Source organism: Ambystoma mexicanum, chromosome 3q, assembly GCF_040938575.1.
Source record: "Ambystoma mexicanum isolate Mex_15411 chromosome 3q, UKY_AmexF1_1, whole genome shotgun sequence".
Lineage (NCBI taxonomy): Eukaryota > Metazoa > Chordata > Amphibia > Caudata > Ambystomatidae > Ambystoma > Ambystoma mexicanum.
This window is the reverse complement of record NC_090926.1, coordinates 50,919,005-50,941,304: the sequence shown is the minus strand read 5'-3', so window position 1 is coordinate 50,941,304 and position 22,300 is coordinate 50,919,005. Positions and strand designations below refer to the sequence as shown.

The following is a 22,300-nucleotide window of genomic DNA, read 5'->3' as shown; positions in this document are numbered from 1 at the left end:
CCGGGGTGTTCATCCCCATAAGCAGGGCGTGAGCCGAGCCCGTCGGGGCCGGGGACAGACGACGAAGAGCGCGAGCGCTCTTTAGAGGGGTGTACGACTTCCGTAGCGGAGGTCGTGTTATCACGTTCCTCGTCACTGTCGGTGGTAGCAGCGGCGGGTGAAGAATCGGCCTTCGACATAGCGTAGGCCGCCCACCTCTTGACCCTACGGTCTTTTAGAGTCTATGGCTTCAGAAGCCGACAAGCCGTGCAACCCTCCTCTTTGTGATCGAGGGGCAAGCAGCGGTTACACCGTGAATGCTTGTCCTTCCAAGTAAACTTGCCCTTGCAAAGTGGGCAAAACCTAAAGGGTGTCCTCTCCATAGCCGTGTAAAGGCGACCAGTAGCTGGGCGGAAAAAAACAATCTGAGGGTCCTCGACGCGTGATGGATTGTGGGTACAACGCCCGTCACTATAGGGATAGTATTTCAGACACGCCTGGTCGACGTCCCTTTTCGACTACGAAAAACAAAATGCAATACTCCGCAGTGACCACTGGATGTCGGACCTATGCACAGCATGTGATTCTAAGCAGATTAACAAACATCAGAAATATATATATGAGAAGCTCTTCGGCTCCTTCATATTCCGTGTTAATTTTTAATACAGCGGCTATGTCTTGTCTTAGCTTAGCTTTTTTCTGGCTTGAATTTGATGGTCATATTTAGAGCCATTATGGATGTCTCGATTCCAGCATTCATTAGTGCTCTTGTAGCATCTTTTTTTGGCTACCACCTCCGATTGTTCTAACAGCCTTGGAAAAGTCAAATAGGATATTGTGTGCGGGCGGCAACCATCCGATGCACGCCATTTCTCCAGAAGCAGGGGTAGAACAGACTCTGCAATTACTTTCACCCTTTTCCAATTTAGTGGAATTCCACATAATGCGATTGACACCAGAACTGATGTAGATAGCGCCATTTAGATCATACTGGTTAGTTACAACTTTGGTCTTAATACACAGGTAAAATGGTCACTCATCTCGGAGCACTACGGCCATAATAATTATTTCAAGGGTCCTTGCATTGGCAAATACATAGTCTATAGTAGAGCAGAACTTGCCACTTATGCGAGTGAAAGCTTTAATTGAATCACCAGATCAAACACCATTGTCCTCGATTTGACATTTGCTAGAAAGTCCAATTCTCACATTGAAGTCAGCAGCAATCACCGTCGACAAGAGATTGCAATGGGACTCCTGAATTGTTTTTACAGTATTGATGTTGACATTATTGGCTACTAAATTAGGTGGATCATAGACGTTTATGGATAAGAGTTTGTTAGTAAGGGGGGGTGCCACAGTTTACCATCACAGCCTGTATCATCGAGGCCAACCACTGAGTATTAGTAAGAGTCCATGGATGAAGTGCAGAGACCAACAGCCCCACCCTTAGGTCTACCGATGGGGCCCTGAACAGCTTTAACTTCCAATGTGCTATGACCATCAATGTCACACAGGTCAACCGTCCAGGTCTCGAAGAGCCACAATACAGAACAAATCAATATAAGCTAGGAGACCTTCAGCAGCCATGTGATTAAAACCGTGGGTGTTCCACGATCAAACATTGGTGTCATCGAGAGCTGTTGACAAAATGGGCCTCAAGTGTTTTGGTAGCCATTGCCAATACCCTTTGTTCTCATTAATCATGCATTCGTGACTGCCTGTGTGGTCACTTTCTCTCATCCTGTCTGCTGCAGTTTCTTTTGGTATAGCAGTTAGTGCTATGGTGCTCCCTCTTTGGGACACCAAAGTCCTCTCCTAAATACATAATTGGGTACAGGTTTAGCACAATGTTTGCATCAACACCTGAACAATATAAGACTTTAAAGAGCTCATTCTCAAAGCATAAAATATATTCTCGAATAGCATTCGTTCTGCACCGACATGACGTTTATCTTGTCCTCCAATTGATCTACAATTAGTAGGTCATTGTTCTCGATAGCACGAGGCGGGACAATGCAATGTAAAATCTGTAACATTGCTGCTCGGTCGAGGGAAGGACGATGGTCTATCCCAAATACAGATTTCATTTGAAGTTCTCATATTGAGTCTGTGCCATCAGATATTTCTATTACGGATTTCAGTTTCGTTTCATTTACAGACCATGTGTGACTCTTCTCAGGCGATTTAGTACCAACACTGTTACCTTGAGGAACCTGCTTCGAATCGACTAACGGGCCATTTGAGACTTAATTTTCACAGTCATCCGCAAAAATGCATTTCACTGCTTCTAGAACATCACAAATTCCAGCATTTTTCTTTTCACTTACTTTGCTTTCCCTCTTTTTTGAGCATTAGTACACACAGTGTGTTTTGGGGCTTCACTTACTACCTCGTTGTTGGCACTAGGATGACGCAAATGACTCAATGTCATTGACACCATTCATATTTTTCTTCCTAGGATGTAGGGAGCCATCATCTGTTGATGTACCACAAATACACAGCTGCGTATGTCAGCAGGTTGTAGAAGCCCTACATCAATTTTTGATTTACAGCGCATTACTTTGGCAGCTGACGCTCCCACAGATCTCTCCTCTGTACCTTCTTTCGACACAATAGAATCTAGGTCTACAACACATCCGTTGGTAGCTATTGGCCCGGTTTTCGTGCCATACATCATTGCTTTGGAAATTTTCCTTTATTACAGTTTTGCTTGGGTATGGTTTCCATAAGTCTTTTTTACTAGCATGTCAATTTGAAGTGGAGGAGATAATCCGTTGAGTGATCCTTACACCATCATTTATCATCTCTACTTGTACTGCAACATCAGTGGTGCTCTTTTGGGTACAGATGAGCCTATTGCATGCAATAGTACTACAGTTGCTGACAGAACGTCATCCTTTGTTGATACCTCTGTGCAGCAAGATCGATTGCATGTCTAATTTATTTCCATGCTCCCGCATCTCACTACCAGCAGTGACAAGTTTGACAATTTCAAACATTGAATCTGATGAGATACTTTGGATACCATCATCTGGATTCTCAATATTCTGTTCGCCATCTGCCCCCTATATGCTTATATATGGCTCATTTAGAATTCTACCACATTGCTGACTGATTCATAGACTGTTCTATCAGCGAGAACAAGTGTCTTAAAATGGTATTTGAGGCTATATTTGCAGTTCTGAAATGGGAATCATTTTTAACTACACCAGCATGTCCATCGATTTGGGGCCTAGATAAGGATGCCACATTAGCACACAGATATTCATCAAGTACAGAGACAAGGGAATGAATATCTTGTTTGTTAATCGCGTTCACACTACAGGAGATTACCCCTGCACTTAGTTGTTCTTGAGTTTTTGCATCAATTTTGTTGGTTATACCCACATTTGAATCAGAGTGCGCAAGAGGCATAAGAGGCTCACTAATGCCCTTCGGTGGTAGATCAGGCTCGATATTCTCAGACGCATCAAGCTCACTAGTTCCCCCTTGCCAATCCCCCTCGTTTAATGAGATAGTGACATTACCGAAGGGTTTCTCAGACCATGCCGTAGCAGATAATATTGGCAACAGAAAATATGGCTAAGTCAGGATCGAGGTTAGGGGCAGCACTCTGTTTAATCAGCTAAGCTGCTTGAGAGCTCTTACTCTGCAAGGAAAATACATTTCCAATTAGTTTGGAGATTATGCAGGGTAGGGAGTCAGGTCAATAGTGAGTTCGTGAGCAGTTTGTTCTTCAATTGCATTGAGGACCATGGGGCATTCAGCTTTTTTTGGGATAATACTTAGTAATCCTAAGGTTTTTCCTAGCTGGTTCATGGAATGCACCAGATCTGCAAATCGTTTTTTGTGTGCACACTCTGCTCGCACAACGATTAGATTGGCGTGTTGACTCAGGCTCAAGTGCACGTTTCTCACCAAGAATTTCCGCTAATGGTGTCAGTGGAAACGGTAGTTTGGTTTGCTTCCAATTGTCATTACCAGTACACAGGCATCCCATTGACATTCGTCATATTTGAATAGAAGGCAATAGGACTTCAAGGAGGAGCTCTCTATGCCAGAATGCCAATAACTGTCTGGTTATTAGGTAGGAGAGTAGGCACTTGCAGCTGCACCGTTTCTGTGCCCCCCACCCAACAGGCCAACAGTCAAAAAGCATTTGCGAACGCACTTCTGCAATGCGCGCACGTAGTTGCGTGCAACCTCCACTGATATAGGCGCTTCTGGGATTCAGAGGCGGGGCCAAGTCAGTATTTCACAAAATAGCAAATAATGCTTTAAGAGTGCCGCTTTCACTCCATGGGACAGCATGGCAGCCAGGACAGCCAAATGGCACTTGCCAATGCACTTCAATACTCCCCTGGGGTCTAATCCAAGTCAAAAGAAAGTCTGAGACAAACCCATTTCACCCTCACCCCCACCAGTTCCAGCCTCCTTGCCTTCACAGCTTCCCATTGTGCCTACAAGTTTTGAAATCCTTTAAAGAAATGAATCGTGTAGGTCTGCATCTTGTACACCCGCCTCATACATAACCTGTGGTCCAAAGCCCAGCATTCATTACTTCAGTGCCACAAATACGAATGCATACCCATGAAACCTAGCCTGCACTCAGGCCGCCACACTTCTCACTCACCCTTAATCGCCAATGCTGTTGCTGATGGCAGCCTCCTCCTGCAGCGCTACCATTGCGAGTCGCAAGTGCTCCTTTAGCTGTTCGATTTCCCGCTCAGAGCGGCTCTTTATATTGTTCAACTCCACGTAGATATCGTTGTACTTTTCGGAGGCCACACGCTTGTCCTGTGAAGGAACAACCAGAACGCAGTTGAGAAGCGAATTCCATAGGAAACATTCCACACAACCACCACTGCTCGCTTTCCCTCCCTTATGGATAACTAGTGGGCAATTTGCTTATAGGTTTCCAGGAAACCTCTTGTCCTGGGTTCATTTTTACTGATACCTTTGAAATTGATTTATTCGCAACTAATGAGTCACATAATGGATCACAGTTTACCTGCACAAATTCAGCAGCAACCATTACAGACTTCCTCGCAGCAGTGCTACAGCACGTGCCACCTAGCACTACATTTCAGTGGCCTAATGTAAGAGGTCAGAAGGTAGACATGCATTCAGATTTGTACAACTGCTTTCTTGGGAACATATTTTTGTAATCGTCTGAATTTAAGGAGGAAGCTGGGGAAACCCATGCATGTGAGCATTTCCTATGGATGTGATACAGCTATACTACCTGTACCCAAGCAGAGGATGTGATTGTATTACTGCAATCAGTACATTTCTAAAATGTGATAATTTCTCAACCTGGTTTGCAAATTCTCCATGGCTTCGGTAGTAGCTGTACGACATTCCATGGCTGGTGATATTTTGGTTCAACCTGCAGATTTCACACACTGTAGAAACTGGATATTTCCGTCGAAATATAAAAATGGACATTGATAGCCAGAATCCAGTTGGCCATCATCCAGAATCAGTCTTGTATGGACTACGCAAGTATGTCTGTATCTGGCAGCAACAGAATACAGCCTGCAAAGATTAGACTGTGGAACGCAGGAGAACAGCTATTAATCTACCACACAAATAAATGCTGAAGAAGACAACTTAAAGTACTTGAGGGCTATGTGAACCGTGCCCATTACTTGAAGCATGATTCTTAAAGATTAAAGGTAATGCATTCCTAACCAGTAAACTATGGAACCAAGACTCCCTGCTGAAAGAATTCACTGCTCAACAAGGTCAGGTCAGGAGGTAGATTCTGCACCAGACAAGCCCTCAACTATTCTTCAGTATCCCAAGGCAGCTGAAATGAATTAAAGATCAAGTTTTGAAAACCTTCAGCACAGCAGATTGCGCAAGAAACAGAAAACAGAATGCAAGTTACTGTTAAGAGGCCACTTTCTGGCAGATGTTTGCACTTTGGAAGACATCATATTTTCAGAAAGAGGATGCAACCATCTATGGGACATACCTTTTGCAAATTATGAAGATCATCTCTCAGACAGTTAACTTCCTTCTTCAGATACTGAAGCTCATTCTCCTTCACTCGCAGTAACACCTGGGCACACGGGTAAAAAGAAAACAGCGTTTTGAAGGAAGAAAGCCAGTGTGAAAGGGCAAACAGTCTATGCACAAAGGAGAGGGGTTAAAATAAAAAGCCAGGTAGGAAGTTTGAATGACTGAATTCCCTTGTGAAATTTAAATATTCAATTGATAAGTGCCTCCACCCCCGCCCCAAAAGAAGGGTCTGTCCCTTCCCAGTGGCCTCCAGTTTCAAACCACTTACCTCCAGCTCACAGGAGTTCCTTTCATCGTTCTGGATTCCTCCATCACTGTGAGTAGCCATGAAGGTACGCAACTTCCCGATCTCCTCTGACAAGCGGCTGTTCAACTCCTGCAAACCATGTACAGATATTTTGTTAGAGATTTTCCTTCAACCCCATTATCAAGGTCTTCAGGTGCACCTTCCTGACTTTGGTACAGTTAGCGATTCCTTGAAGCTCATCAGGCACTCTGTGGCAGAGCAACCTATACCAAGTGGTGGGGTGGATGACAGGCACACTCTTTATATAAGAAAAGGCAAAGAAAAAAACATCACTACACTTGGCCAGAAAGCAACCAAAGGAGAAAAATGTATGAGGATTTTGGGCAGCCTTTGATGGGAAACCATAACCTTATGCGAAAGTGTACCAAGAAGCAATTACTGGGGCTCTGTTGGAATGAACCCACAGAAGACCCTTGATGAAAGTTGGAAAGATTTGTCATTTTTATGCTTCATCCCCTCTCCTAGTAAGACCTCCAGCACTTTTTGCTGGTCTTCTGGACCTTTTTATTTCTATCTTGAATGAGTGGAGCCTTTTCCCACTCATTCACGCTGACCTTTGGAATGCTGTTCTCTGTGTTTTACCTTTACTATGGTGTCTACTTTTCTCCATCTCTCTCTTAAGGAATCTAAACTTTGCAGCACACAGCTCCGAATTGGCAGTGTTGCTGGGAATCCTTTGGGTTCTCCTTTGAGATTCTTTATATATCCTTACCAACTACAGTTAGTAAGGAAAGAGGAATACTTTGTATGCCTCCTAAAAGATTATACGATGAGATTAGCACACACCACTTTATGTGGAGTGCTAAGGGGATACCTAGTATCCCCCTTTTCTCTGCTCCTGGGACTTTTTAGTCATAGACAACCCTATAGTTATGGCTGGTGGCAGTGGACATGTTCTACCAACTATTGCGCTATTTTCAAACACAGACTGTATTCACAGTTCCGGTTGTACACAATAGAGTCACCCAACATGGTGGCTCATCTCTTTTTGGCCATGTCGATCATGGTTCTTTGTTACTCCTTCTACCGTTCTGGGAGGGGCGAGTCCTCTATTTTGCCTTTGGTGGGAACCATTTGGTGTCCCTGCCTAGGCACCAGTGTGTCTGGGCAGGCAGAAAGTGGGCGAGGAGCACTCCCCTGCCCTTTGTCTGCCCGAGTGCCTGAATGGAACAAGTTCCTACTGGGGGCTTGGCTGTCCAAAATGGTTAGCCACTCGCCCCTTTCTGTAAAATGCTGAGAGTTTCCAGAGGAGTGTGTGGTGAAACTGAATAAAAGGTGAGGTTCCAGAGGTGAAAGGAAAGTCAACCGTTTGAAACTGAAGTAACCGGAGATGAAGAGGAACAGAGACGCCTGCAGACCCTTTGCATCACTGATGCGACCACTGCTGTCCTGAGCCAGTTTTCAATACTTTAACCACAAAACTGATGGAAGGTTTTGAATAAATCTTAACCACTGGCATTGCTCTGTGCAACCTTCCACATCACCGTTTTTTAGCCCGTCTGTTCCATTGCAAAAGGGGTCTAGCCATATGCAAATCAGTCAGGTACTGCCACCAATGGTCACAGCCCAGCCCGAACTGCTAGGCCAGGTCCCCCCTGCACGGAAACGCAAGCAACCCCAGACATGTTTCGGCCTTGTTGGGCCTCCTCAGTGAGGTGCAGCTTGGTTCCCTATGGCACAGCGAGCAAGGGACTGGACTGCCCCTTTTGGGGTGGGACCAAGCCTGATTTGCATAATGGTCTTTCCTCTTCTGTAATGGCTTGGCAGGCGAAGAACGATGGTCTGGAGGGTTGCCCAGAGCAATTCCAGTGGTTAAGATTCCTTCTAAACCTTCCAGCCATCACCGCTTTGTTTTTGCTTTGTCACCTCGAGTGGGACGGATATGCCCAGACGTGGGTCCCGTGCCTACTGGGCCTAGAGACCCAAGCTACTCCTCACTGATGAGGCCCAACAAGGCTGAAACATGTTTGGGGATGCCTCTGGTCTCGTGCAGAAGGGATGTGACCTAGCAGTTCGGGCTGGAGTGCCCCTTTTGGGCACAGACTTCTTGATCTGGCAACACATGCATAGTCAATTGCTTCAGGAAGACTAGGCCTTCAAGCAGGAGCTGAGATCCAGTTGTCCTCACTAGATCAAGGAAACCGAGCACCTCAGTAGTGAGTTTGTTCTGAAGAGGTCAGCTTCCCTGTCTGATTCTTCAGAATGAAGGACTCCAGTGCAGAGCTTCAGCCCTTCCTCAAATCAAGTACAGAGTTACAGGACTAGTCTGTGTGAATGAGTCATGGGTCTATCTTTAGCCGGCCCTTCAGCGAGTGAACACAACACCCAATAACACACCAAGAATCAAACCGAGTATGTCAGTGAATGGCAGACAATACCTACACGCAACAACTCAATTATGAAAGGGTATCCCACAAAGGAAAGAATCCACCTTATCCCAGACATGTATCCGCAGTCAGAATTGGTATCGGGACAACTGCAGCCCCTACACCCTCTCCCCCTCTTCCCTAGTCAGGGATACAGGCACCATGCAACACAAGATTTTTACTTAAAAATGAAGGGAAACCCATAGCCCTGTGACTTCAATTCTTACAGGCAAATAAAGACAACCTCGATTTCAAAAGAATGGAGCTGGTTAAAAAAATAAAATAAAAAAGACCTAGACAAGTAAAATGGATTTCGTCTCGGTTGGACAATTTTACAAAGGCAAATAAACGTATACCAGCCTAGCCACATGACTGAGCATGGTTAGCTTCTCTGGGACACCATGGGACATCTTTTGGGATATCCCTGCCTTATGAGGCGGCATTCAAAGTAGAGCACATAAAAACAGGCATTAGATTAAGCCTGGGCAGGAGAAAAATAAAGTCCAAAACCCAGCAAAAAAGGTCAAAAGACAATTGTTACCAGATGCAAGCTCCCCCCCCCCCCCCAAAACCTCCCTCCCCCGTAACTCTGGGGTGTTTAAGCACAGCACAATTCAGATTTAAGGCAAACCACAGGGAACGAAGACCCAGTAAGCAAAGTAGTACACACGCGAGTCAGCAGGCTACAACCTTACCTGGTTCTGCCGCACCAGTTCCTTCCCCTCCTGCTGGCATCGCTGTAAGGCCCGCTCTCGGTCCACAACACTCTGCGTCAGGGACTCGATCTCCAGGCACTTCTGAGAGTAGCGCTCAGATAGTACTTGCAACTCACGCCGAAGTGACTCTACCTCCAACCTGGGAGAATGGACATATTTCAGTGAAATACTTTTTTTATTTTTACCTGCAACATTCATGTACCGATCTGTTCTGCAGCATTTGAAAAAAGCAACGGTGTATGACCTCAGTGGTGACAATTACTGGTGGGTAAACATGATCAGCATCCAGCTATTGGGGGGAGGGCATTCAAGGGCTTTGGGGTAGAAGGATGTGTGTAAAGCTACCTAGTATGGTGACTTGGTTCACCCTCCTGACCCAGTCGGATACCGTTTAGTAGCTAAATCAGCCAATCAAACAAGAGTCCAGGTAATATATCGCCAAACCATGAAGAATTGTTTTAAGTAAATTACAATAGCAATACTGATTACCCACCCTCCCCCCCACAAAACCCCTCGAGTTGCATGCTGGCCACCTCTCCTTCAGGTTACGGGCCAAGTAACAATTCTCATGGCATGGGCCTGTAATCTGAGCCTACCCCCTATGAGCTCTGCTTCACCTCCTGGAGCCACCTGCCTCTCTATACTCTTTGTCCCAGAGGTACTTCAATGCAACACACACACACACACACTATTTACTTCACACATTTATCTGACTGCCCTCAAGCTCACTCACTGCCTATGCTTACCCTCCCAGAGAACCTTTCGCTATTGCACCCTGCCACCCATCCATTCCACACTTGTACCTTCTTAAATCCACTTCACAACTGGCAGCCTATGGAAAGGACTACCAGGGGTTCCTTCAACATTTCCATGGCAGCCACTTTTTCTAGTTTTTGTTTATAACTAGTGAACCTGCCACTGTGTGGTTTCCCAACTTAATAAAATGGCAACATGTTGGGGTGCTATTGCCAATAGCTGGGCGCTCTAGGTGATGACACCAGCACAGGTGGCCTGTCCTAGTCTGCAACAGCAGCAGACCTTGCTAAATGCCCTTGGTTTGTGCATGAGAAACTGATAGTAAAAGTATGCCAATGCTGAAATATAACTTCAGCTTTTATTATGCAGCCGAGTTACCACACTTCAAGAGAAGAACAAGTTACTTCTTACCTGGTAATGTTCTTTCGATGGGATGTTCCTCTGACGTATTCCTTATCTTTGATAATTCGTCTCCAGCTTGCTGGCCTCGGAAATGTTTTCTTTATAGAGGGCGCTGCGCGTCGACGTCTGCCGAGTTGATGTCCCTCGACAGCCACTGTATCGGCGCCGACGTCACCATGCCCATAAATAGCCACACGCGGCGTCCGTTGCTCAGTTCCGTTTTGTAGCATAAGATAAGTCATGCCTGAATTGGTTATTGACCTTGAAGGATCGTAACCTGCAACCACAAGGGAAGTATTACTGCAGGGATGGATGGGAGGGGCGATAAGGAATACGTCAGAGGAACATCTCATCAAAAGAACGTTACCAGGTAAGAAGTAACTTGTTCTTCGAAAGGATTGTGTCCTCCGACGTATTCCTTATCTTTGATAGACTCCCATAGCAGTGGCATGTAATTGGAGGTGGGAGTAATAATGTCATATATCCCTTTTAGGAATGAACCGAATGTAATACGGCTTTGCCAAATCTGGTCTCTTGACTAGTGGAGGAATCCAGGTTGTAAAATCTTGTGAATGTATGTGCGGACGACCATGTGGCAGCTGCACATATGTCTCGGACTGGTACCCCTCTTTGGAGGGCCGAAGAGGCTGCGATACCCCTGGTTGAATGAGCCCTAAAATTCTGGGGTGGCTCTTTCCCTGCCAGTTTGTAACATTCCAGAATGGCCAAAATAATCCACCTGGAAATGGTCTGTTTTGTTATGGGTAGTCCCAACTTGTGACCTGAGTAGCCTACAAACAGTTGGTCTGCTTGCCTAATCCTAGCCAGTCTGCTGATGTAAAAGCTTAGAGCTCGCCTTGGGTCCAGCCTATGTAGCCTTTCTTCCTCTTTCCCCGGATGGGGAGGAGGGTAGAACAAAGGTAAGTTAATTTTCTGAGTGATGTGAAATTCAGAAACCACCTTTGGAAGGAACAAGTTACTCACCTGTAACTGTTGTTCTCCAGCATGGGTCTGGCATGGATTCACATGCTCATGAATATTCCCCGTCAGGCCGGGAATCCTCGGTATAGAAAAAAAAAATCAGTATCAGTAAATCAGCATCAGTTTCGTTTCTGATCTGTCTCTTAGTAGTAACCAATCACTGGTCTCTGGGTCATACTGCCCCCAGCCAATGACTGCCCTCTCCCTAAGCCCGCCTCCGGCAGCCATCCTCAGATTTGGTAGCACGTAAAGTGGCAGTATGACCAAGTGAAGAGCCGCAGAGGGGTAGGCGGGAGGGTTCGCATGTGAATCCATGCCAGACCCATGCTGGAGAACAACAGTTACAGGTAAGTAACTTGTTCCTTCTCCAGCTTGGGGTCTGGCATGGATTCACATGTTCATGAATAAGAGAATACATAGCAGTACACACATGCACAACCACGGGAGGTGGCAACAGGCTCAACATTAAGCAATACAACAACTCAACATTAAGCAACTCTTACCTCCTCACCTGGCTCACCTTAGGCAAACAGGTTGCGCAGCACTGCTTGGCCGACCCTGGACTCCTCCCTGGAGTCCCGATCGACGCAGTAGAATCTTGTGAAGGTGTGCGTCGACCTCCACTTCGCAGCCCTGCAGATGTCCAGCAGGGGCACACCAGACAGGAACGAAGTGGTAGCAGCGATCTCTCTGGTCGAATGGGCTCTCGGACGGCCGGGCAGCTGTCGGTTTGCCAACTGGTGACAGTGCATGATGCAGCCGGAGAGCCATCTGGAAATGGAAGTCTTCGAGAGCCTTCCCTTGATTCACAGTCCCAAAGTTCACAAACAGCTGTGACGTCTTCCGAAAACTCTTTGTGCGGTCCACGTAGAACTTCAGCGCTCTAGCTACATCCAGCGAGTGCAAAGTCCTCTCGGCCGGCGACGAAGGAGACAGGAAGAAAACTGGCAACACCAAGGGCTTGTTGAGGTGGAAGTCCGACGGCACCTTGGGCATAAAGGATGGGTGTGTCCTCAGCACCACCCTTGTGTCATGAAAAGTCAAGTATGGAGGCTTGCAAGATAGGGCCTGGATCTCTCCCACTAGTCGTGCGGAGGTGATGGCCACGAGGAAAGCGGTCTTCCATGACAGGAACTTCAAAGGCGCCGAATGCATAGGCTCGAATGGGGCCCCCATGAGCTTGGTCAGCACCACATTAAGTTCCCATGCCGGGGCAGGAGCCTTCACCCGCGGGAATGATCGGAATAGTCCCTTCACGAATTCTTTCACCAGGCGATGAGACCACAAGGACGCCCGACCCGTCGTCCTGGTATATCGGGAGATTGCAGCCAGATGTATTTTGATGGAGGCGTAAGCCAGTCCAGCTTTGGCCAGCGACAGTAGGTACGGCAGTACTTGAGGGGCTGTAATCCGCAGAGTGTTAATCTTCTGTGCACGGCACCAGACAGAGAACCTCTTCCATTTATGTCCGTAGCACGAGAGTTGAGGACGCCCTGGCCTTTGCAAGAACCTCTCTGCAGCCGGCCGGGATGTCGTACCCTCCAAACTCTAGTGCTGCAGGAGCCAGGCCTGCAAGTTCAGCGACTCCGGGTTGTGGTGAAGAATGGCACCTCCTTCTCTGGAGAGAAGGTCTGCGTCCGTCGGCAGCTTGACTGGTGGGGACGTTGACAAGTCCAGAAGGTCCGGGAACCAGATCTGTCTCGGCCACGCCGGTGCAACGAGGATCATCCTGCACCGGGACCTCTTGAGCTGGTTGATGAGCCGGAGCAGCAATGGTGGGAACGCATAAAGAAATAGGCTGTCCCAGGGGAACGAGAAAGCATCGCCCATGCTCCTCGGCTAGGGGAACCTGCTGGTGAACCTCCGGCACTTGGAATTCGTCGCCAAGAGATCGATTTGGGGTTCGCCCCATCGTCGGAAGAGTCGATCCACTTGATCCTGGCGTAGTTCCCACTCGTGGCACGAGCGCAGCTCCCTGCTGAGTGAGTCGGCAATCGTGTTTTTTTATTCCTGCCAGATGAAGAGGCACCAGAAGAACAAGTTACTTTCTTACCTGGTAACGTTCTTTCGATGGGATGGTCCGACGACGTATTCCATATCTATGACATGTAATCACCACAGCTGTGCTGCTTCAGTAACTTTTTTCGGCGTCTGCGTCCTGCGTCGATGACGTCGATGCGCCTTCGTCGAGGACCTCCTCCGGCATCCTCCGATGTGATAAGTAGGACGCACGACGCCCGTAGCCTCAGTTGTAGTTTTTTCCCCCAGAACGTGTGACATTAGTCAACTGCCAGTCAGACACAAAGCCTTGCGGAACGTAAGCTGCAATCGCAAAAGAAATTCTGCAGCGGGGAAGGCAGGGAGGGAGCGATATGGAATACGTTGTCGGACCATCCCATCGAGAGAACGTTACCAGGTAAGAAAGTAACTTGTTCTTCGAGGGGATTGGGTCCTCCGACGTATTCCATATCTATGACAGACTCCCAAAGCAGTACCAGAGCAAGGAGGAGGGAAAGAATTTAGAATCAAAATTTAGAATTGCCAATCAAATAGCAGAGCAAAGGACCGCCTTGCCAAAGGCCAGATCCTGTCCTCGGATGGAATCGACGGAATAGTGACGTACAAATGTATGTACTGAAGCCCAGGTGGCTGCATCACAGATGTTGCGAATAGGAACACCCCTCTGCAGGGCAGTAGATGCAGCCATACCCCTGGTAGAATGGGCCCGCAAGCCAGCCGGTGGGTCCTTACCCCGCCAAGCGGTAACACTCCGAGATGGCCAAAATAATCCAGCGAGACAAAGTCTGTTTCGTCACAGCTTGCCCCAAACGCTTTCCAGCGTAACCAATAAAGAGTTGATCGTCCACTCTGACCCCGGACATGCGTGAAACATAAAAGCTTAAAGCTCTCCTAGGATCAAGCCTATGGAGCCTCTCCTCTTCCTTACCAGGATGCGGAGGAGGATAGAATGCCGGAAGAACAATCTTCTGGGCCAAATTAAATTCCGTCACTACCTTCGGGAGAAAAGAAGGACGAACTCTAAGGACAACCCTGTCCTTGTGAAATACAGTGACGGGTGGCTTAACTGAAAGTGCCTGTAACTCACTCACTTTGCGAGCGGAAGTAACCGCAACTAAAAACACAGTTTTCAGAGTTAACAGCCTCAAAGGGCAAAAATGTAAAGGCTCAAACGGAGAACCCATAAGAAACTTAACAACAAGGTTTAAATCCCAACCGGGCACCAGGAAAGGTGAAGGAGGGAACACATTAGTGAGCCCTTTCAGAAACTGAATATTAAAGGGATTTTAAAGTAAGAACACTCTTCAGACGAGCGCTTAAAGATGGACAGCGCCGCCAGGTAACCTTTAATGGTACCCACTTGCAAGCCCCTGTGGGCCAAAGAAAGTAAAAAGGACAGAACCATGGGGATGTCACATGCAAAAGGATCCACATCTGAACTCTGAGCCAGTCGCAGAACTTACGCCAACGGCAACGGTACAGAGACTTTGTTGCTGGCCTTCGGGCCGAAAGCAACACCTCCATCACGTCTTCAGGGAGGTCCCAATCCTTATACCTCAACCTTTCAGAAGCCAAGTGTGAAGGTTGAGGGATCTGACCTCTGGATGGAGAACCTGATGCCCCTCCCGTGAGAGCAGATCGTCTCGGTAGGGAAGACGACGTGGAGGGCAGATGGACAAGTCGAGAAGTTCCGGGTACCATGTCCTCCGAGCACACGCCGCAGCAATGAGGATCATCCGGGAACCGAACTTCCGTAACCTCCGCAGCACTTGCGGGATGACGGGGACTGGAGGAAACGCGTACAGCAGCGGGAATGACCACGCCACCACGAACGCTTCCCCTAAGGCTCCTTTTGGAGGAAATTCCCGCGAGCAAAATCTTTTGCACTTCCGGTTGACACTGGAGGCGAAGAGATCCACTTGAGGGGGCCCCCCAAAGGGCGAAGATCTCCAGGAGAATCTCCTGAGCCAACTCCCACTCGTGAGAGATCGTGCTCTGCCTTCTCAGAGCGTCCGCCGTCACGTTTTCGTCTCCGGCCAGAAGAACTGCCGAGATCGAAACTTCCTGCTGGATGGCCCAGAACTGGAGCTGCATCGCCTCCCTGCACAGAGGAAGTGACCCTGCCCCCCCCTTTTTGTTGAGGTAGTGCATGGCCACTGTGTTGCCCGTCAGGATCAGGACACTCTTTCCTCGCACAGTCGGCAGAAAAGTCTTCAGGGCTAGCCTGACGGCCCTCAGCTCCAACAGATTGATATGGAGTCTGGACTCAGACGGAGACCAACGACCGCTGACTGTCAGCCCATTGGCATGAGCTCCCCATCCCGTGAGGGATACATCTGTCACGATAGTCCCCTCCGGCCAGGGAAGCCAAAATGGAGCCCCCTTCATCAAGTTGCCTTTGACGGCCCACCACAGAAGGTCCTGGGCGACCGAGGGCGGCACCTGAACCGGGTCCGATATCCTGCCAGAGGACTGCGACCATTGCATCTTGAGTGCCCACTGCAAAGATCTCATCCGCAGGCGAGCCTCTGGCACCAGAAGAATGCAGGATGCCATGAGGCCGAGCAACCTCAAGAACTCGAACGCTGGGAGCGTCTGGGCATGCTGAAACTTGTGCACCATCTGCTGAATGTGAAGAGCCCTCACCTGGGGAGGAAAACACTGCCCCAGGGAAGTGTCGAGCACTGCTCCGATGTACTGGAGCCGCTGTGTTGGCGTCAAATGGGACTTTTTTAAATTGAGGGAGAAGCCCAGCCTGTGAAGGGAGTGGCAGGTGACGGACAGATGATCCAGGACTTGCTCGGGAGAGCTCCCCCTGATCAACCAATCGTCCAGGTAGACGTGAATCCCCCCTTGCCTGAGATGAGCTGCCACCACCACCATGAGCTTGGTGAAAACCCTCAGGGCGGAGGTCAATCCGAACGGCAGGACCCGAAACTGAAAGTGCGAGTCGCCAACCGCAAACCTCAGGTACTTCTTGTGCTTGGGATGGATCGGCACATGGAAGTAAGCATCCTTGAGGTGGAGAGACACCAACCAGTCCTGAAGCTGAAGGGCCTGGAGGACTTGAGAGAGAGTAACCATCTTGAACTTGTCCTTCCTTAGGAGTTTGTTCAAACCGCGCAAGTCCATGATGGGTCTCAATCCCCCGTCTTTCTTCAAAATCAAAAAATAAGGGGAATACCATCCCTTGTTCCTCTCCGCTACAGGCACCAGTTCTATGGCACCTTTCTCCAGCAGGGCTTGAATTTCCTGCGCAAGGAGCGGATCCGGACTCTGCAAAGAGGTTCCCCGGTGGATTGTCGCGAGGCCTGTGCCGAAAGGGAAGACAGTAGCCGTGGGTTATGATCTCCAGAACGCACCCATCTGAAGTAATGGCACGCCACTCTACAAGATGCTGCGCCAGCCTTCCCCGAACCGGCGAACCATGGGGCATGGCCTCATGACTGAGTGGTAGCGGCTGCAGCGTTACCTGAGGGCAAAGAGGCAACTGCCCGAGCGGCCTTGGCACCACGGGTACCCTGTCGTCCACCTCTGGTACCCCTGCGTTGGCCTCTTTGACTGCCAGCACCTCTCGCTTTACTGAAGGACCAGTAATAGTGAAAGGAACCACCCCTCCATTGCTGTCCCCTAGGACGAAAAGGCAGAGGTTGGCGAACTGCAGCGCCCAACGACTTCGCTGCAGCTTTTGAGGTCTGCAACCTCTCAAGGCTCTCGTCAGCCTTGCTGCCAAAAAGGTGTTCACCGTCAAAGGGCATGTTGAGGAGCCGGGACTGCACATCAGGAACAAACCCCGACTTCCGCAATCGCGCAAACCTGCGTATCACGGTGCTCGCCGCCATGGACCTGCTGACGCATTCAGCCAAGTCCAAACCCGACTGAACGGACTCACACATGGCATCCTTACCATCCTGGACCATAGCAAGGAAACCATCCCGTTCGTCCCCTTCGGGAATATGTTCAGCCGCTAACGCAACAGTTCCACAGAGTGTGTGTGAAACGAGAAGGCACAAATGGAGTTGGCCGCCTGAAGCGCCATACCACCAGAAGAAAACACTTTCTTCGCCCAGCCATCAAAACGTTTGTCGTCCCCTTCAGGAGGGATGGTAGGGTACGTCGCCTGCTTTGCCGGGGCCGTGGCCGCCTGCACCACCAAACACTTCGGAGTGGGGTGCCTGGTCAAGTAGCAGGGGTCGCTACTGGCTGGATGGTATTTTCGCGACAAGGACCTGCCCACCGCCGGGAGACTCTCCGGAGCAGTCCAAGCCGCCGCCACCCTTCTCTGTAAAGCTATATGGAACGGCAGTACCGGGTCAACATCAAGGATGTCCGTGAGATCATCCTGCGCAAACTCCCCTGGGGGAGCAGACCATCCCAAGTACTTGGAAACCCTAGCCATAAGGCGTCGGTACGAGGAATCGGCATGAGAGCCAGGCTCAGGCCTACAAAACTCCACCTCCGGAGAGGTGTCCAGTCCACTGGCATCATGCAGTCACTGCCTCAAATCGTCAAACTGACTATGGCCCGAGACAATTTCATCTGGAACCTGACTAGGAACCAGGCCATCAGAATCCTCATCCGCCTCCGAAATATATTCCAGGTGGCGAAAAGAAGGCACCCGAGAGTGCTTGCTCTTAACCAGAGCCTTCCTAGGGGGTTCCCCCGTGCCACGGGGTACCTCCGACACCCCAGCCTCGAAAGGCGTCGAGTGAATCGGCGCCAGCGTCAGATGCAGCGGCGCCAGCATCGGCGGCGTCGACACAGTCCTCGAAGCCGGAGCTCCGAGCGTGTCCTTCGACTACCTGAGCGTCGACGGCTTCGACGACTTCCTCGGAGCCTCGAGAAAGCCTGTCGACGCCTCAGACGTCGATGTCTTCTTCGAAGACATCACAGGTGCACACGGTCTCGAACATGTCGAGGACCGGGACCTGGAACGGGTACGTCGAGAACGAGTCCCCTTGTCCGAACGGGACCTCTCCCGTGACGACCACTCTTGCGAGCGGTGTCTCTCGACCTCTCACGACGGACCCCACTCGGGGGCGCGGACGTCTTAGTACCCTGCGACTCGAGAATCGCCAGCATTTACTTCCCGAAGGAAGCCCATTCCTCCGGCGTCGCACGGCTGGTGGGGTAAGCGACGTGCCGGGCAGAGTCCTCCGAAGAGGACCTGAAGAAGACCGGTGTCGGCGCTTCCGAGAATGCCTCGAAGAGGCTGAGGAGTGGCGAGACCTACTCCTAGAAGGAGACCCACAAGACTTCCGACAATGATGCGGAGAGTCTCCTCTCGAATCATCTGTCGAAAGCCCCGCAGACTTCGACTTCCGGGGCTTGGACACCCGACCTACCGACAACAACTTCTTACGTTCACGTAAGGCTTTGGACGTGAGCGACTGGCAGTCGATAGTCATCCGTGTCGTGGGCCTCCCCGAGGCACCAGAGGAAGGCGTCGTGCGAGTCCGTCACCGACATCTTGGTCCCACACTTCTTGAAGCCCGGACTCGGGGTCAAAGACGAAGTAGAAGACATCTTCACACGAAAGATTTTCACAAAAACTAACAGGTTTGAAGAACCGAGAAGAACAGAACTCCAAAGAGTCGAGGCGTTAACCGAGATTCACGAAGCAACACGTTCGCGGAAAAAACAGAACTGAGGCTACGGGCGTCGTGCGTCCTACTTATCACATCGGAGGAAGTCCTCAACGACGGCGCATCGACGCAGGATGCAGACGCAGAAAAAAGTTTCCAAAGCAGCACAGCTGTGGTGATTACATGTCATAGATATGGAATACGTCGGTGGACCCAATCCCCTCGAAACATCCCTTGGGCGACGGCCCAATGCCACAGATCTTGGGCTTCCTTGGATAGGGCCGGGGACCTGGTTCCGCCCTACTTCCAGATGTAGAACATCGTGGTGGTGGTGTCAGTGAAGATCCTCACCACCTTGCCCTTGAGGGACGGAAGAAAGGACCTGAGGGCCCAGAACACCGCGCGGAGCTCCAAGATGTTGATGTGGAGAGACCTATCATCCGGGAGCCAAAGGCTTCTTGCGTGAAGATCTCCGGAGTGTGCTCCCCAACCTTCCAGGGAGGCGTCCGTCGTCACCGTCACCTGGTGAGCTGGGGTCTGAAAGGCCGTGCCCACCGACAGATGAGAGCGGGTACCCCACCACCGGATCGCTTGACGGAACATCTCGTTGACAGGGATCCTGTCCTCGAAGCTGCCCGTCGACTGGATCCAGCGGGCATCGAGGAACTCCTGTAAGGGTCTCATCCGAAGCCTGCAAAGGCGCACCAGATAAATGCAGGAGGACATCATCCCGAGGAGGGACTTGATAGATCTTATCCTGGCCATGTCCGTGTCCAGCAGACGCTGCACCTTGCCCAGAAGGGTCCTGGTCCTTTCCTCCGACGGCGAGGCCAGCCGCGCCACTGTGTCGAGCTTGGCTCCCAGAATCAGGGCGACTTGCGACAGAACCAGGTGGGATTTTGGAAAGTTGATGGAGAATCCCAGGTCGGTGAGCAGCTGGACGGTCTTCGCAGTGTGCTCCATGGCGAGCTCCCTTGTCCTTGCCCGGATGAGCCAGTCGTCCAGGTAGGGGTAGACGTGGATCCCCTGTAGGCGCAGCCGCGCCGCCACCGGTGCAAGGCACTTGGTGAACACCCTGGGTGCCGACTTCAATCCGAACGGGAGGGCCTTGAACTGGTAGTGTCGCCCTTGGACCACGAACCTGAGGAACTTTCGGTGTCTTTTTAGAATGGGGATGTGGAAGTACGCATCCTCCAAATCCAACAACGACAGGAAATCGCCCTCCTCCAGCTGTCCCAGCAAATGCTGGAGGGGGACCATACGGAACTTCTGTGCCTTGATGTACTTTTTCAGTCATCGTAGGTCCAGGATGGGGCGCCATCCTCCTGTCTTTTTTACGAGGAAGTACCTTGAGTAAACTCCAGAGCCCCGAAGCCACTTTGGGACGAGCTTGATGGCACCCTTCTTGAGCATCGCCCTTACTTCCAACAGTAGTTGAGGGACATGATTTTCCTTCCTGGCCACGGGTGGAACGCGAGGGCACTTCTTCTGAAACTCGAGGGCGTGCCCTTGGGCCAGGGCATCCAGCACCCAACGGTCGGTGGAGATGGACTCCCACACGCTGACGAACCTTGCCAGCCGGCCTCCCACCGGGGTGCCTCGGCGGGGACCCGACCCCACGGTCGGTTCAATCTTGTTTGGAGGCCCCCTTGCCCCCTTGACCTCCTTGTCGACGACGGGCACCACCTGTCCGTGGCCTTGAGCCATCCTCGTCGTCTCAAGCAAACGCCGTTGTCCAACTGACGGAAATCGGTGTCGGCGATGTCCGTTGCCACCGTGATGGCGTGGTCCGAAGCGATCTCCCCCTCCTGTAGGATTTCAAGGGCCTCAGCCCTTTTGACGTCCTGAAGGAAGTCTAACAGAGGGGCGATTTTGAACCACAACTCCCTGTTGTACCGGGCTACGATAGCCAGGGCGTTGACCGCCTTGATAGTCATTGCTGCAGATGAGATGATCCGTCGCCCCATCGTGTCCAACTTCCTGCCCTCGCCGTCCGGCAGGGAAGTTGATGTCGAGGCCGATGCCCCCCCAGCTTTCTTCTTTGCCGCCGCCGAGACGACCGAATCCGGGGTAGGTTGTGCCCGAAGGCACAAGGGGGCAGCGTCGGGTACCCGGTACTTCTCGTACCGGTCCCTCTTTGCCGGCACCGTGGCAGGGTTCTTGAGGAGGGCGAGCCCCTCATCCCAGATGTCATCAAGAAGCGGTACGGCGAGGACTGTCTTCCTTTTAGCCTTGCGCCTTTGATAAAGGAACTCCTTCTTTCTTCTTCTCTTCTGGGCAGAGCTGGAAAAGCTCGGGTGCCCTGGAAATCATGGCATGAAAGGATCCAATCTCGTCGGGCGGGGACGCCCGAGCAGGGGGGGGTGACGGAGGACACGTCCCGTCGTCACCTCCGTCATCTGTAACCGTCGTAGCCGTGCCCGTGCCTGTATCATCCCCATGGGTAGTAGACCGGGGGGGAGGCAGAGCAGGCCGCAGAGGTGGGAGAGGTGGTGTAGGATGCATCGTCGTCCTCTTATGCGGTGGACTTTCCGAAGGTCCTGGCTCCGGTTCCCCCGTCGGGTCTGGCTCAGGTACCTCCGTCGGGGGAAGGGGCAACCTTGTCCTTATTTCCGAGCATAAGGACTGAATCAGTGACAAAATGGTCGCCGAAGTGTCCTGCGGTGCCGGAAACGATGGGCGCGAGGGCTCTTGAGGAGCCTTGTCGGCGACACCATCGCTCTCTTCGTCGCCCTCGTCGGGATCCCTCCCGATGGGCTGGGCCTCTTCCACGACTTCGATGAGCTCTTCTTCAGAGGTCGTGTCCGTATCCACGATGGCCACCAGCCCCACCCCCAACTTTTCCAACGAGGACTTCGTGGGGGTCTTCTCAATAGGCCTGAAAGAAGACTCCCTCTGCGGTGGCAGGGAGACTCTGGGTCCTGAGTGCGCCTCCACTGGTGTAGCCTCCACAGGCTGAGCCAGGGCCGCGGCGACATCCTCAATCGAGGTCTTAGCAGGGTGAATTAAGGCCATCGTCACCTTCTGGACGCCAGGGCCTTCACCTTGGGGGGAGGGTCCGAGCCTCGCTCCCCCTCTGGCGGAATCTTCGAGATCGACCGGGGCCTCTCCAGAAGCTTCGCCGGGTTCTCAGGCTTCCTCTTACCCGAGCCAGAGCGT

General features: G+C 50.8%; 1 protein-coding gene across 4 annotated transcripts in view; it reads right to left on the bottom strand.

The window, feature by feature from the left end:
• TRIOBP (TRIO and F-actin binding protein) overlaps window positions 1–22,300 on the bottom strand; it is a 996,124-nt gene that overhangs the window by 27,108 nt on the left and 946,716 nt on the right. For all 4 annotated transcript variants that reach the window (XM_069653056.1, XM_069653053.1, XM_069653054.1 and 1 more), the window contains 4 exons: window positions 9,378–9,537; window positions 6,278–6,385; window positions 5,963–6,049; window positions 4,616–4,779 (listed from right to left, as the gene is read on the bottom strand). In XM_069653056.1, coding sequence (XP_069509157.1) covers window positions 4,618–4,779; window positions 5,963–6,049; window positions 6,278–6,385; window positions 9,378–9,537 — 517 coding nt within the window. In that variant the 3' untranslated portion in view covers window positions 4,616–4,617. The remainder of the gene's footprint in view (window positions 1–4,615; window positions 4,780–5,962; window positions 6,050–6,277; window positions 6,386–9,377; window positions 9,538–22,300) is intronic.